Source organism: Excalfactoria chinensis, chromosome 1, assembly GCF_039878825.1.
Source record: "Excalfactoria chinensis isolate bCotChi1 chromosome 1, bCotChi1.hap2, whole genome shotgun sequence".
In the NCBI taxonomy this organism is placed as follows: domain Eukaryota; kingdom Metazoa; phylum Chordata; class Aves; order Galliformes; family Phasianidae; genus Excalfactoria; species Excalfactoria chinensis.
Window position 1 is genome coordinate 157,870,924 of NC_092825.1, and position 16,589 is coordinate 157,887,512.

At 40.1% G+C, this 16,589-nt stretch overlaps 1 protein-coding gene across 1 annotated transcript in view; it reads left to right on the forward strand.

The window, feature by feature from the left end:
• Positions 1 to 16,589, forward strand: part of RB1 (RB transcriptional corepressor 1) — a 71,353-nt gene that overhangs the window by 13,364 nt on the left and 41,400 nt on the right. Inside the window, exons 8-17 of the mRNA XM_072333369.1 lie at positions 850 to 998; positions 2,141 to 2,215; positions 4,523 to 4,632; positions 5,690 to 5,767; positions 8,838 to 8,925; positions 9,578 to 9,694; positions 10,365 to 10,421; positions 10,504 to 10,535; positions 10,614 to 10,690; positions 10,882 to 11,084. Coding sequence (XP_072189470.1) covers positions 850 to 998; positions 2,141 to 2,215; positions 4,523 to 4,632; positions 5,690 to 5,767; positions 8,838 to 8,925; positions 9,578 to 9,694; positions 10,365 to 10,421; positions 10,504 to 10,535; positions 10,614 to 10,690; positions 10,882 to 11,084 — 986 coding nt within the window. The remainder of the gene's footprint in view (positions 1 to 849; positions 999 to 2,140; positions 2,216 to 4,522; positions 4,633 to 5,689; positions 5,768 to 8,837; positions 8,926 to 9,577; positions 9,695 to 10,364; positions 10,422 to 10,503; positions 10,536 to 10,613; positions 10,691 to 10,881; positions 11,085 to 16,589) is intronic.

Genomic DNA, 16,589 nt, shown 5'->3' on the forward strand with positions numbered 1-16,589 from the left:
ATTTGTCAGAATTACTCGTAGAACTGTTATCAAATGCAAATGTAGTTATAATTGAGAACAGCTCTCTCATAAAAAGTATCAGTTTTAAAGCATGTAATTGTATTAACATATGCTAATACAACTTGGATATTTCAAGCTGATGATACTGAAGCCATCTGCACTGGAACAGGTTGCCCAAGGAGGCTGTGGATGCCCCATCCCTGGAGGCATTCAAGGCCAGGCTGGATGTGGCTCTGGGCAGCCTGGTCTGGTGGTTGGTGACCCTGCACATAGCAGGGGAGTTGAAACTGGATGATCACTGTGGTCCTTTTCAACCCAGGCCGTTCTGTGATTCTATGAAAATGCATCACTTTACCTCATTTGAAGTAAGGGTTTTTGGTATCTTCAAAGTTCATTTATTGTACCTTGTTTGGCTGGGGGTACTTAGGGAAGGGAAGAACTCCCTCATGTTGCCACCATCACTTGAGTTCTGCTTGACTTCATTAACTTTCAGAAGCATTAAGTCACTCTTTCAGCTCGTTGTTCCCCAATTCTGTAAAAACACAAGAAGTAGTTACCCATCTCTGAAACCACAAGGCTTTCCTAGCTTTGCAGAACAGCTGCTTATTTGAAGCTGCTTATAAAAAGCACTACTAAGTGTCCAGATACTGATAAAGGAGATGAAAAATTGGTTGTTTTTTTTTTTTTGTAGAAGTTTTTGTAATGGAGGTTACTTACCCAGCTGAAGAGATGAAAAGGGAAAGATTTAAGACTGCTTGAGAAGTCGTAAATATTTAAACTCTGAAGTTACCTTAGTTGTTTTTCCTTAAGATGACTGTAGACTTGTGATGGTTCTGCCTGTCTTTTCAGAGTCTGCTGTGACTGCACTGACTGTTAATGGTTCAACTCGAACCCCACGAAGAGGTCAGAACAGGAATGCACGCGCTTCAAAGCAAATTGATACAGATACAAAAGTTATTGAAATCCTTTGTAAAGAGCATGATTGTAATTTAGATGAGGTAATGCCTGTGTTTTAATATATGTTGGATCTTGCTGCTAAACCCCTACTGGGATTCGTGCTTATTTAAGTATTTTGGTTTTAAAAGATTGCTTGTGTTTACTAATTATTCTCTCAAGTTCAATAGTGAAGGTATTGTGCCATTCTGCAGTTCTCTAGTAGGTAGGTTAACAAAATTAAGTCCCTTCTTATGATGTGGGTGATGAGTTTCCCTGCTAAGGTGAATTGTGAAGAATGCTGTGTTAAATTTCATAGTGATCCAACGTCTGGTATGTGGATGCAGGCCTGCTCTGATCGGGGATCACAGCTGCATCTCACAATATGAAAACAACTGCTAATAATACACTCCTTCTTGTGGGATCTTAAAGGCCTCATTCTCCTTTTTCTCTGCTGATAAATCTATTTCTGCGTGAAAATGACTTTATTTCTGAATGTCTGAGCAGATGACTAGAGGAAAGAGACTGGAAAGTGGGTAAATTCCTTCCCAGTTTAATTCCAGCAGTGGATTGCATGCTGAATGTTTACATTCAGAGTGGATCCAGAGGAGGGCCACAAAGATGATCAGAGGGCTGGAGCATCTCCGTTATGAGGACAGACTGAGGGAGTTGGGGCTCTTCAGCCTAGAACAGAGAAGGCTCCAATGGGACCTTATAGTGGCCTTCCAGTACCTGTAGGGGGCCTATGGGAAAGTTGGGGGAGGGACTTTTTATAAGGGCACATAGTAATAGAATGAGGGGAAATGGTTTTAAACTGGAAGAGGGTAGATTTAGACTAGATATTAGAAACAAATTCTTCACTGTGAGGGTGGTGAGACACTGGAGCAGGTTGCCCAGACAGGCTGTGGATGCCCCCTCCCTATAGGCATTCAAGGCCAGGCTGGATGGGGCTGTGAGCAACCTGGTCTAGAGGGAGGTGTCCCTGAATTTAGCAGGGGGTTGGAACTGAATGATCTTAAAGGTCCCTTCCAGCCCAAACCAAACCATTCTGTGATTTAACTAAGTTTGGGGTACACAGACGATTTCATTTTTGTTTTATTGAAACCAAAACAGCATCTCAGTTAGTTTACTGATTTTGAAACATGAAAGCGGGATGTGCATGGCTGCCTCTCTACATTGTTAATGTTGTTCTTTTTCTTATTTTTAGGTGAAAAATGTGTATTTCACAAGCTTTATTCCTTTCTTGAATTCTCTTGGTGTAGCCTCAAATGGATTACCAGAGGTAATTGGAGTAATTTAAGGTAGTTTAACAACAGTGCTTGACTTGACCCCAGGTTTGCTTAAGATTCACTCTACACGTTATTAAAGGTCTAATAGGCTCTTCTGAAATAACATAGTAAAAACACATTGTTTTTCAGGAATGTAACTTAACAGCGTTCCAGGATTCATGGATTATTTGTAATTGAATCTAATAAGTGAATTTCCTGAGATTGAGATAGTGGTTTTGCTCGGAGCAAAGCATGACATAAGATTTGAATATCTATGATGTTGGTGAAGCCATTAATCTAAGTTAGAACCATTACAGTGTCAAATCTCTAAAGTCAGTCTATAGATGCGCTTGATCTTCCTGTATGCAACTGTATGCAAGAGTAAGCTTTAGTAGGTAGCCTGTTGTAATTACGTGCATTATTCTTTAAGGAGTAGGTTTAGCTGTGGTAATGTGAGAATAGACAACCATGACAGTAGGTGTGCCAAGTGTGCCTTTTGTTCAGTTTCACAGTATCTTGGGTAGGAAATATAATACAGGACCCACTAAATATCTTAATCTTTTTCAGTATGAATTTTAGGGGTCAGTGCAATATCATGTTCTAGATCAGCAGACAGATGAGGATTTATACATGGGTAGGCATAGTTTGGAAGCCCTGTATGAACCACCAGGCAAGGATCATTATAAAGCTTATTAGCCAATTAGTGCTGCACAATTTAGCAAGGTATCAAAACAATAGTCTAAGACTGCTGATAGAAGATTCTATGATGTGTTATGTGAAAAGATGTCCCATATCGCAAGTCTTTCTGCAGGTATATTTCACAGAGTTAGTCAATCCATGTCAGTCATAGCTGAGTTACTTGGTACAACTGCTAATAATATGAGATGTTTTTCATTAAAAACAAACAAAACCCCCCAAACAAACAAAAACAACAGTAAGCCCACTGAGGTTCTATTAAATTTTAATGTTGTTTCCAAAACAATAAAAAGCTTTTGACACTTGCTGTTAGTATTTCAGTTGTCTTCGCTGCATGCTTGATGAAGCTTTATGAACTAACGAATGAATTGATTGAAAACTTGTATTCTTGACTGAAGGTTTCTTCCCAGTTAGCACAGCATAGCAGTTTGGTCTAGGAACAGTTGTTTTTTGCAGTGAAAGAATCTGAAGTATACAGGAGTTAATAGAATACTGAAGTAGTTCAGACAAAAAGAACACGTAAGCCATTAGGAAGATAATGAAAAGATAATGAACGCTTCCTAATGAAAAAATTAGAGGTGATAGGAATTTAGAGAAATCTAATATCAAACTTCTCAACATGAAATCAATTTGGTGCAATTCTGTTTGGCAAAGATAAAAGGAAGGGATGAGGAGTAAAGCTGTGGAGATGCCTGAAGCTTGCTTTCGCTTGGGACTGCAACGTGACTGATTTGGTTTCTTATGCATTGTAGCCTGTCTTTCTAGCTGGAATATGCCAAAGTGCAGCATCATGTACTGTGGTTAAGAGTTTGGGGAACAGATAATGGAGATGACTGACTGCTCCTGCAGGAACACAACAGCAGACTTGGAAGTGGAGGGTGGTGTCAGGCCCCAGTTAAAAATTCTTTACTTCTAGTTAGTGTTAGTCACTGAAAAAAAACCCTTACAGACTTTTCTTGCAAAATGAAGTCATTCCAATGTGGGATCCGATTGGCTAAGAAACTTTTAGAAGAGGTGATTTTAAAAAAGAAGGATGTGGGATGTGAAATATTGTTTTGGTTTTATATAACTGGGTTATGTCCCTCAAGAACAACGTCATTCCAAATATCAACATGCAATAAGAAAACTCTTCTTACACTTAGAACAAGATGATTTGGATCTCTGCTTTCATCTCCAAACCAGCAGTGATGGGGGCCTGGTGGGTTGTGTAGCAGCTGTTCCAAGGACACTCACTTGACATTTCTTGTCCTTGGAGACACTTTTTTTCCTGGAAGGAAAGACTTAAAAGCTTGGAAACCTTAGTTTGATTTGCAGTTCTACACCTTCTACTCCAAATATTTGTAGCTTTTTTACAGTATGAAGAGCTGAATATCTTCAGATAGGTCTCATGATCTTGGATTGTTTTCTCTTTTAAAAGACTGTCTTTGTTTGCACATGGGAACAATGTTTTTTCCTCTGGGTGCGCTTCAGCTATTTGTATAAAAAGTGACTTTGTGTGTTCCACGGTTACTCTGAGTTTCAGCATTGTATTCAATTGTATTAACAAGGTAGTAGTAGATAATATTATTCAGTAAATTGTCGGTAAATTTGTTCATATTAAATGTTTTTTTTTAATATTTTTCAAGGTTGACGTTCTCTCAAAACAATACGATGAGCTTTATCTCAAAAACAAAGATATAGATGCAAGATTATTTCTGGATCATGATGAAACCCTACAGCCTGATGTTATAGCATGGTAATATTTTCACCTACCGTTTTTGGATTATAGTAGAAAGTGTAGATTCATGGATTATTTTTTTCCCCTCTGTGCCCTGAGTGATCTTTGCATCCTGTTGATATCCTATGTTTGTAGTTCAGCTAAGATATTTTTGGCATCGCTATCCTTGCTTTATATCACAGCTTAAATAATCAGAAAACAAGTTGTTGCTTGTCTAGCTAAAATAATGTGAAAATTGTACTTCAGTTCTTACTCTTGTGCAAGCCTCTGTAGTCCAGTGGCAGCTGAAGAATCACAAAAGAGAAGGAGGCTACATGCTAGTTGTTACGTCCAAGAATGTGTTGTGGCTCTGGGGCCAGCTGGGTCCTTGCTGTCATACTCTTTCCTAACACTGGCTGTGATGTATGTAAGCTGCCTGCTGGGAGTGTATTCTATGTAATACAGAACTACAAAATGGCTGAGGCTGTTAGGGCCATCTGGGTCCACCTGCTTCAGCAGGGACAGCCAGAACAGGGTGCCCAGGGCCACATCCAGGCAACTCTGGAAGATACTGAAGACCCCACAGCTTTTGGCAGCCTGTGCCAGTGCTGTGTCACCTGCACAGCACAGAAGTGTTCCTGGTGTTCAAAGGGAACCCCCTGTGCTCCTGTTTATGCCCATAGTCTCCTGTCTTGGCACTGGGTACCACTGACAAAGCCTGGCTTTGGCCTCTTGGCACCCTTCCTCAGGGATTTATGGACATTGTTTCCCCGACCCTCCTCCAGGATGAGTACTTCCAGCTCCTTCAGCCTTTCCTCATAGAAGGAAAGGTCCTGTATTAGCTGTACATTAATTTAATTATATACATTAAGTGTATTAATTTAAATCAAATTGTTACAAATAGAATGCCAGAAAAGAAAAGTTTGAAGGGAACTCTGGAGGTCATCTAGCCCTATATCCTAGCAATATGAATTACATTGTTCTAGATCTTTCAGAGTTTGGTTTTTTTTTGGTGCTGATCAATAAGCTTTTTGCAGAAAGCATATTTTTTTGTAATTACTTTAATGCTTCATAAGCTTATTTTCCATTTCCGTAGCTCACAGTTGGAAAGAACACCACGAAAAAATATTCCAGATGAGGAGGTGAATCATGTGCTTCCACAGACTCCTGTTCGGTATGAATTTTTCACTTGAGCTGTGTTGTGTGTTTATTCTAACTTGGAATACCCCAAGTGTAGGTGTTTGTTTGTAAAAGACAGGACCTAGTTGTGCTTACTAATGAGTAGTGAGCATGTACTTAGGGATGCCTAGAGTCTTCAGTTCCTGGTTAAGCTGTTGGAAAGCATAGGTTTTTACTGAACTGTAGCATATGGTATGTGTAAAATAGTTCACTGTATTTGTTAATATGACAGTGCGAGTTTATACTTTCAAGCTAATACTTCTGTAAGTGATATTTTCATCTTTCTTTTCTGTCTTCATTCTAGCTCTGCATCTTCGTAGCTATGTTTCCCTATACAAAACTGTATATGCATGTGCATTTCTTTTCCGATGGTCTTTTCTTTCAAGTGTTTTTGCTTTTCTGTTTGGGAAGATTAACATTTCTGAGTAGTAACATATGGTGGTCTATTGGGGGAAATGAATAGGTATGGTAGAAATGTGGCACTGACTGTAGTCCAGTACAGAAGAACTGCAAGAGTCACAGAATTGCAGGGGTTGGATGGGACTTCAAGAGATCAAGTCCAACTCCCCTGTTAAAGCAGGTTCCCTACGATAGGTTGCGTAGGTAGGCATCCAGATGAGTTTGAATATCACCATAGAAGGAGACTTCATAGCCTCTCTGGGCAAGCCTGTTCCAGTGCTCCATCATGGTAACATAAAGAAGTTCTTCTGAATGTTAGTGTGGAACTTTCTGTATCCAAGTTTCAGGCTATTGCTCCTCATCATGTCACTACACAGTTCTAAGAAGAGATCCAGGTTACTCAGCCTTTCCTCACATGGGAGCTGCTCCAGGCCCTTTAGCATCTTTGTGGATCTCTGCTGGACTCCTTCTAGGAGATTCCCATCTTTTTGAATTGGGGAGCCCAGAGCTGGACACTGTATTCTAAAAGTGGCCTCATCCATCAGGGCAGAGTAGAGAAGGAGGGAGGATCACTAATAAGCTTGAGTTTAGTTAGCCAAAGAGGAGACTTGCATGCACCATTTTTCCCCTGTGCCAAGCTACTTGTTGGCAAATTAGTATGATGCTGCCCAGTAGTGCTCTGGTGAAGAACCTTTTCTTAACCCCTGCCCCGACCCTCCCCTGACACAGCTCCATGCCCTTCCCTTGGTGCTGTCACACAGAGTGGATCTCAGCGCTGCCCTCTGCTCCCTGTGAGGAGCTGCAGCCGCCATCAGGCCTCCCCTCTGCTCTGTGCTGAGCAAACCATCTTTGTAGCCCTCCTTTGGGCACTCTCCAATAGTTTTATGTCCTTTCTATACTGCGGTGCCCAGAGAAGTGTGCAGTACTCAAGGTGAGGCTTTTGCTTTATCCAGATTTCCCCATGTATTCAAAAAATGCTGCTGCTTAAGACAGTCCAAGTGGAGGCTTGTTAATCAGTGGCTGTAGCAACCTGTTTTTAATAAAGCATGGGGCTGTCACTAGATGGCAGTAAACCTTTGATCACCAGTACAGAATAGGAAGTCTATGGATAATAGAACCATAGAATGGCCAGGACTGAAAAGGACTGCAATGATCATGTAGTTTCAAACCCCCTGCTATGTGCAGGGTCGCCAGCCACCAGGCTGCCCAGAGCCACATCCAGCCTGGCCTTGAATGCCTCCAGGGATGGGGCATCCACAGCCTCCTTGGGCAACCTGTTCCAGTGTGTCACCACCCTCTGAGTGAAAAACTTCCTCCTAATATCTAACCTAAACCTCCCCTGTCTCAGTTTAAAACCATTCCCCCTTGTCCTATCACTATCCACCCCCGTAAACAGCCGTTCCCCCTCCTGTTTACTTATTCTCTTCAAGTATTAGAAGATCACAATGAGGTCTCCCTGGAGCCTTCTCCAAGCTAAACAAGGCCAGTTCCCTCAACCTTTTCTCATAGGAGAGGTGCTCCAGCCCTCTGAGTATCTTAGTGTCCCTCCTCTGGACCCACTCCAAGAGCTCCATGTTCTTCTTGTACTGGGATCCCCAGGCCTATGATTGACTTGCACTAAGTAGACTGATCTCATTACAGTTACAGTGAAAGAGATGTATTTATTACTTTGTCTTCTCATAACGTCCTTTTTCTAGAACTAGACATGTAGGAAGTGTTTTTACACTTCTGTATTTTCAGGTAATGGACATATGATTGGTTCTCTATACTTGTGTGACTCATAAAGACAGAACAATACATTATGTCCTTAGAAGTTGGAAATATGGACTGTTTGAGTGCTACTCAAGCACATATCTTAGTGTTCCATATGGCAAAACCTTTGTTCTTATTTTCCCACGTTACCTGTATTTCAGTCACCTGGATAATACATACTGTTTGAGAAGAGACAGTGCTCTCTTGTCTTAGAATCTGACGAGAGAAAGTCATGAAAAGTGTTTGTCATCAGGATTTCAGTTTTAGAAGAGAGCGAAAAATAACTTCCTTCAGAGAGATGCGTTCACCCTACCAAGGAACTTCATATGGAATAAACAAAGATCTTAACACGTTTGTCTTAAGGATAGTTTCATTTTTTAAACTATAGGTTCTCTGAAATACGGTTGTTACTTTTGTTACCAGACTTAGCTTTACAAAGTTAGCTTCTGGCCTAAACTTCCACTTAATCCATCAGATATGAATCAGTGGATATCGCTTGTATTTTTTAATTGATACCTTCTGTATCTGCAGGTAGGTCAGAATTAGGTCAGAATCAGTATTTCAGCAAATTGCTGCCTTCCTGTTGGAAGCAAAAAGGATTGAAGTTAATGATTTTGTTTTTGCTTTCATGTGACTTTTGATTCAGCACTGTGGAGGGAGAAGACAGCTAATATTCTCGTGGTGTATCCAATGGGAACATCTGCAGCTCTACCTCCCAAAGTTGTGCTTTTACTTTTTTAAATGAAGCAACATTGCTTTAAAAAGACTGTGTTGCTGTCTCACGAATAGATAGCAAGTGCTATATTTCAACACTTCTTTCTTACTGTGCTCATGAACTTATGACTTGAAGCAAAATTCATCTTCATTTACCAATCTTTTGTATTATTAATGGGCATTTTGTTTGTATTTTTCAGAGCTGCAATGAATACTATTCAGCAACTGATGATGATTTTGAACTCAGCAACTGATAAACCATCAGATACTCTCATTGCATATTTCAATGTAAGTGACTTGAAGAAACACTTGTGAAAAATTCATGGAATTACCAGTCATTTAAGACTTACGCATAGAGATCATTTGGTAACTCCTTTATTACAGACAGTTCTGAACAAGCACATTTTAATTAGGATTGCTTCAATGTAATTACTTTTATTTTTGAAGACATTTATATCTTAACTGATGTGCGCTGGAAACTAGTAGATACTTAAATCTTTCTGTTACTGAACTAAATACTAAGGCTTGTGTATGTACTGGATGGAAAAACAGAGAAATATGAAGAGGACATAAAGAGGAGGAGGATATAATTGTAGATCTCTCATGTTCCCAGTCTGAGATTTAAAGATATTTTTAACTTGAAAGACAGTAACATACTTGGTACCACTTCTAAGCTAAGTTAGTTAATTGCTTGTTAGAGATTAAGTTGCAGTTTATTGGAAACTGTTGAACAATATATGTATCATATACTCTATATTATGTATGTATATATATATATGTATAAATCTATATATGATAACTTAAATACTCCACTTTGATTTATGCTGATGAGGTGACTAAGAGAGATGCTACAAGGTCAAGCAGGACTAATTGAGGTGTTTGGAAATAAAATACTTTCCTTGCCTTTCCTTTCCCTCCCCTCTTTTCTGTACTTGACTAGAACTGCACGGTGAACCCTGAAGACAGTATCCTGAAAAGAGTGGAAAGTCTCGGCCACATCTTCAAAAAGAAATTTGCTGAAGCAGTTGGGCAGGGATGTGCTGAGATTGGCTCACAGGTAAGTAACATTTTGACTATTACTTGTTATGAACTCTGTTGGTGCTAGCTAATGTGTGACCTGACTTACCGCCTTGTCTTCAGTGAAGATTAATAATAGAAAGTACTAATCTTTTCAAGGAATGGATGTGCTTTTCTTTTAATGCTCTGTAAAGATAGCGTTAACAAGTGGTTCTTGATATATAAGGAACTGGATGGGGAAGAAGTATGTTGGTAATACTTTAATGAAGAATGGGAAGATTGATGGGTATAATACATGCAGTGGAAGGTGTACTGCCATTCATGAAAGTAAAGTTAACCTAGAACTCTGCAGTGTTCTTTATATGTACTTCCTTGTAAGATCAGAAGGCCAGCTGTACTTTCTACAAGCATTTTTGAAAGGCAATACCAACATGTTTGTACTCCACATTCTCTTGTCTATCAGCATCACTTTTTATCCCGTTATCCGTGACTTAGTGTAAACCCTTGATTAACTGATTTTCACATGGTTAAGTAGTCACAAAGCCTGCTAGCCTTTGAGGTCTCTTTGGTACTACTGGCAATGGGAGCTGAGGAGAACAAAGTTCTTTATTGTAGCTCTTCCAAACAAACAACAAAAAAGCAAGCCAACAAACATAGTATTCTTAATTATTTTTCTTTACTTTTTTTCTTTTTTCTCTCCTTTTTAATAGAGATACCAGCTTGGAGTACGGCTGTATTACAGAGTAATGGAGTCTATGCTGAAGTCGGTAAGTTTTGTACTGATAGCTATGTACTGGCATTGCATTTTTGACAGCTGAAAATAATCAAAGCTTGATTTATATATCTCAGGAAGAAGAGCGCCTCTCTGTGCACAATTTTAGGTATGTGCCAACCACTGATCATTATTGCCTGTTATTTTATTGTTGGGATAAGTATTAATGATTTCGTTTTCCCTTTAGCAAACTTCTGAATGGTAACATCTTCCACACATCTCTTCTGGCGTGTGCTCTTGAAATTGTCATGGCTACATATGGCAGTAAGTTGGATCCAAAGTGGTAAGGAGCACTGTTAGTGATTGCGAATTATTGCTATTTATTCTAATACATAAAATGCAGTAAATAGCAAGGAAAAAAGTAGTCACTGAAATTTCTGATTTCATAAATACAAAACATGTGAGAAGTGAAAGAATGTAATGCTCTTGGTAATCGTAATCTGCTTCCCTTGCAGGAACTGCTTCACAAAGCGATGGTACCAGTACCGAAACAGACTTGTCTTTCCCGTGGATTCTCAATGTATTTGATTTAAAAGCTTTCGACTTCTACAAGGTGATTGAAAGTTTCATTAAGGTGGAGCCAAGCCTAACAAGGGACATGATAAAGCATCTAGAACGCTGTGAACATCGCATTATGGAATCTCTTGCTTGGCAATCTGTAAGTAATGTTTTAAAGCAGTATTTGTCCTTGTACAGCATGCAAATCTAGAAAAAAATACACCTAGATATATAAAAGAAGTTGTAGTTTTGCTGAGATGTGTTTCTAGCAAAGTAAATTACAAGAGCTAAAGAAGATCTTTAGCGTGTCTTCAGGTTTTGGGAAGAAAGAGAGAGATCAGCTTAGCACTGTTGAATTAAGTGCCAGCATCTTTCATTAGTCTGGCATGGATATTAAGGGTAGTAATGCTCATAAACAGTATTTTGGTGCCAGTAGACAAGGCAGTACCTTCTATGCACTGATCTGTAAACTTCATCCGGTTTTTAGTCCCGCTTGATCGTAAGGCATTAATTCTGTGCATCTGATGCAATTGTTAATAGCACTCAAAATACCGATTCTCATTGTAACTTGCACTGAAATTCCTTTAACTTTTTTGAATGCCATTAAAAGCATTCTGGCAGGTTGGGTTTTGGTTTTCAGGCTGTATCTTGGTAAGTCAGCTGCTGTTTCTTTATATTGTGTATTACTTATGTACCAAAAATGCTATTCATGCCACAAAACAGGAGACTATAAAGGCTGCTGATAGAATGACACAAAGTGACCATTTAAGAACCCATATGATATCTTGTAGATCTGGGAAATCCAAAGAACATGGCATAACTAATATGATATTCTAACTGTGAACCAAGTTTGCGTATGATTTTGGTTAGCACATAATTTAAGCTTCAAGCTTTCTTGTACTGGTGATACTCTATCAGGCTGTAGGGTTGTACTACTGGATTTCAGGAACAGCATTGAGTCTGAGCCACAAGAGCTGCATCGTGAGCTTGGGCTTTGAGGTTGGGGAAGCACACTGGCCTCAGTGTTACATGGAAGCAACTGCCATGCTTCAAGGTGAATCTGATCAACTTGCTGTGCTAACTCGCCTGTTTCATTTGATTTCTCTTACCAGTGAGGTCAATGGGCATGAGTGAGGCAGCTTCTTGAATATACTCTTGTCAGGAAGGTGACCTTTTGATTACTGGACTAAGACTTGTGCATCTGGCTTTGTGCTCATTACTGTGACACACTGTGCCCCAGCATTTCTGGTGCAGTCCTATAACTGTTTCACCACATTCCCCCCCTCCTCCCCGTATTTCTTCCACATGTTTGTTGTTTGTTTGAACTCTTGGTGAGATGCACATGTCTCTCCACTGCTGAATGCATAGATTTTCTTTGAAAAAGACTGCCTGAAAGCACTTGAAGCACTTGAAGATTGAGAGCTTTGTACCAGAGCTTATAGTAGCAGAGAAGATGAGGAACTTTGCTCAAAATGTTTAAAGAATGCTTTGCTTATTTGAGAATTCTAATGCTTGGAGGGTAATGGCAGAGATACAAATACTTAAATTTTACTCTCCACAAGCAGAAAATGGCTTCTGACACCTCATGCAGACTGGTTTGATGTCAGCTTAATCATGAGCAGGAAGGCTTTTATCTCCCAATTTCTACTCAGTAATTCAAGTACAACATGCAGATAATCTGATTCAGATTTGGGCTTTCAGAGTGGAGAATCCAGAACACAGTGTTTTCAGTATTGAATCTGTTGTCTTGAGTTGCCTGAGGTGTTTGGCACTGTCCTGGAGTTGCTCATACAGCTTATTTCAGAGGCTGTCAGTAGGTATCTGTAGAATTGCAAAAGCACTTACTTTGTTCCTTTCTCATATAATGCTTGGCCCCTACTTAAAACAGAACTAAGCCAATATTCTCCTTCTTGATACTGGCAGGCTCATCACTAGAGGGCACAGCAGGGCTCTCAAAAATGGAGGGTAATGTGCTGACAACCAGCTATGTGCTGGCTGCAACTGGACTGTTACTCTGCGCAGTTACCCTGTGACTCTGTGTTGGCTTCTGTGGCCTCCTCATAAGCATTCCCTCCAGCATTACTGACTATTACAGTCAATAACTTACATAACTGACAGTTACTATGTTGTTAAGGCTAGCTGGTTAATTAACATTCAGATTCAGACTACCTCAAGTACTTGGGTGCAGTTTGGGCCCCATAATGTAAGAACGACATAAAACTTAGTGTCCAAAGGAGGGCTATAAAGATGGCGAATGGTCTGGAGGGCAAGTGGTCTGAGGGGCTGCTGAGGTCCCTTGGTGTGATCAACCCAGAGCAGAGAAGTTGAGGGGAGGCCTGATGGCTGCTGCAGCTCCTCACAGGGAGCAGAGGGGCAGCGCTGAGCTCTGCTCTCTGTGATAGCAACAGGGCCCGAGGGTAAGTTAAGCAAAAGGAGGAAATATTTCAGTGGTAGAAGTCTGCTAAAGGCTTTGGATTTCCTCAGAAGATTCAGCTAGTGAATGAGTGGGTGATTTATTGTATTCCTCTGTGGTTTATTCCCTGGACGCTGTCTCCATGTACTGATGTGCAAGATGAGAAAAGTAAAATCTTAATTAGTAATTTCCTCAGGAAAGGGTATGTAAGTTGAGATGTGTACTTTGTAAATGTCTCTTATCTCCAGATGCTATAAAGGAGCAGAGTGGCTAGGTAACTTATGCTTAGTTATAATGCATGTCTTATAAGTGATTGCAGGCAGAATGGTTCATTAGGAGGTTTGTCTGCTCTTGGGAAGTCAGGTGTATCGTCTGTGTTAATCCAGTTTTTCTTCCTTCTGCTGACTGCTTTTGGAAGCAAGACTACAATGTGAGGGTTGAAGGGATGGGGAAATTGAAGAGAGAATAGCTGATTTTATTGTACTTTTACTTGTTTTGAGAGTTTTCATAAGGAAGAATGCTTTGCATAATTTCTCTGAAGATAAACTCTTAAAAGCTCATCTAACCCTTATCTGACATTGGAAGCTATATGCAGTAAATGTGAAAGACTGAAGATAATACATTGCTTCTTTGCTAGTCATCATGAATACGCTTATTGCTTTTTGCATTGCTAGTTGATTTAGTTGTCTGTGCATGAGAAAAGAGATCAAACAGTTCTTTTCCATTAAGGAATAAAGAAATCATAAAAACAACAAACCAAAAAACCCCACCCCCAAATAGTGGGAAAATATGGTAAACTCTTCCCAATAATACTTAATTCTGAAAAGGGGCAAATGTTGACACTAAGTCATGCAGAAAGTATGGCATCTTCTTTAAATCTTAAATGAACCCTGTAGTTAGAAGCCCCTTTTGCCCCCGTAGAAGTTATCCACAAATGAATTTGTGATGCTTCCACATGCAGATTACATGCAGACCAATTTGCTGCATATTTTCTTATTCATAAAGTATACTGTACTATCTGTATATTTAACTGTAAAGCATTTGTGCCTCGTCTCATTGAAGTATTTAGGGCACGACTTACAATTGGTAACTTGATTTAAAGGGACTAAAATTACTTTAGCCTCAAAAATAAAGGTGTCTTTATCCCTTATTGATGATATAAATACATTTTAAACCTTGGAATGATTGGTCTGTTTCCTATGAGATGGGGCCAGCCCTGGGAGCTCACACTCAGCCTTTTCTATCAGATCGATATCTCTTGTGGCCAGTTGAAAAAAGGAATTGTTTTGAATATCTCAGATTGAAGCTATATGAATGCATTCCTGGATCTTTGAGTTTCCCTTAGAGAAAGCCCTGTTAGCTGCTGCACTGCGTGTTTCACATTGCTGCTTTCTGCAGTGAATTCAGAAGAACCAGGGAGGAAAATCCATCTGGTTGTGTTTCCTGGCCTCTCAGCCATGAACAGAGAGGGCCCTGCAATGCATTGTGCTGTTTTCGCGCTGTTGGTACCTCTGCTTGAGAACTGTGCTTTCTGTATATGCCTTTCTACAGGTACAGCAGGTGAAGAGGACAGAGCAGTTTTATATTATGTTTGGCATACCTGGAGTCATACTTTAGTGCATCTACGTAAGCATGAAGAGTCCAAAGGGTATTCCTAGCAGGACCATGGTTTTATAGAGTTACCTGGTGGCTTCTGTGGTTAACAGACATGGGAGACCGCTGGATTACCCCACAGCAGCCCAGAAGGAATGGGGAAGCATATCCCTGCAGCTTTGTGAGCTGGGCTAAATGGAGTTAAGTCTCAGTCTCGTTTTGAGTGCTAGGTTTTGTTTTGTTGTGTGTGAGACAGATGAACTGAAGCAGTGCACTGCGCTGCAGGTGGTGACACCATAAACCTTTTTAAAGGTTTCTCTTACCAGGTTCTTCCTCTTAAGAGTTAAAATATAATCTGAAGTAGGATAGTGAACTTGGTGATGTGCTGCCAACCCCATCTGGGCTGAGAACAGGGCTTGGAGCATATTGCAGTGCTAGCTCAAGGCATGGCAGGTAAGCTTATGGGTTCTGAGACACTGGCTAAACACAGCTCCATGAAGAGAGAAAACTATGCAGCACCGCTTTCTGTTGTGATAAGAGAATTTGAGAACAGTTTTTTGGTTTATTTGCAACTCCATTTTCAGTCAGCATAAATAACTGTGAGGTTTTCAAATGGAATATATAGAGTTGCAGTCAAAAATCGGATTGTGTCTCTTTACCAGACTTTTCTCAGATCCATCATAGCGGACTAATATCCCTCATTTTAAAGTCACACCTTATCCATGTTACCACTTTTTGGCAGTACCTACATTTGGGAACAACTGAATTCCTCCATGTGGAAAAAAATGGTACTCACTGACATTCACCAACACTTGGTGAACATTTATGGAGACCAAACAGTGGATGTGAGCAGAGTGAGGCAGTGGGTGGTGCGTTTCAGCAGTGACAGCAGCGAGTTACCTCACTGCTGGTGAAAATGCACAGCTGATGGTGGTGACTGTGTTGAAAAACAGTGTTTTGTTATTGTGCTCTTCCCATCTGCTGTAGTTTCCGTGGAAATAATTAGGAGGAATTAGTTTCCAAGTAACCTTCGTAGATGTGGCCCTAGACAATTCCTCTTGCACTCAGTACAGCAGAGGCAAACCAAATGGTTGGACACTCATAACTTAGCTTGATCTGTGACTTCTTGAGTGTAGTGTTGTCTTCACTGTGTTTCATAATGCTCCTCATTTATCTGCACCTTCTCTGTGGTTTCTACTGGCCAGCATTTGCAATGATATTTGCAGTGCTGTTCTGTCACGTATCACAGATTTAACATAATTCGATGTTTGCAATACCTATCTGTCAACTAAATACATAGTTAATGCTTGTATTCAGCTGCCTCAACGGCAAAGACTTCTCTTGGCTTTAAATTATGCAGCTCATTGTGGAAGAATTACCTTCCTGAAGAAAACAGCATATTCCCAGAGAATATATTTATGTTATAAATATGACACACTCCCTGAGCTGGAATAACAGCAGAGCTACTTTGATCACGCAGTATGGAGACAAACGTTAAACAAGCATGTCTAAAATTTATTTAAACACTTTTAGACAAATCCAGGTTGAGGTAAAGCTGCAAGGAGGGACAGGTTAAGTACGAATTAGTATGTAGTAGTGGATAAGCTTAGCTATGCAGCCACTAGTTTTTGATTCCACAAGGACAGGGTTATTGTGGTG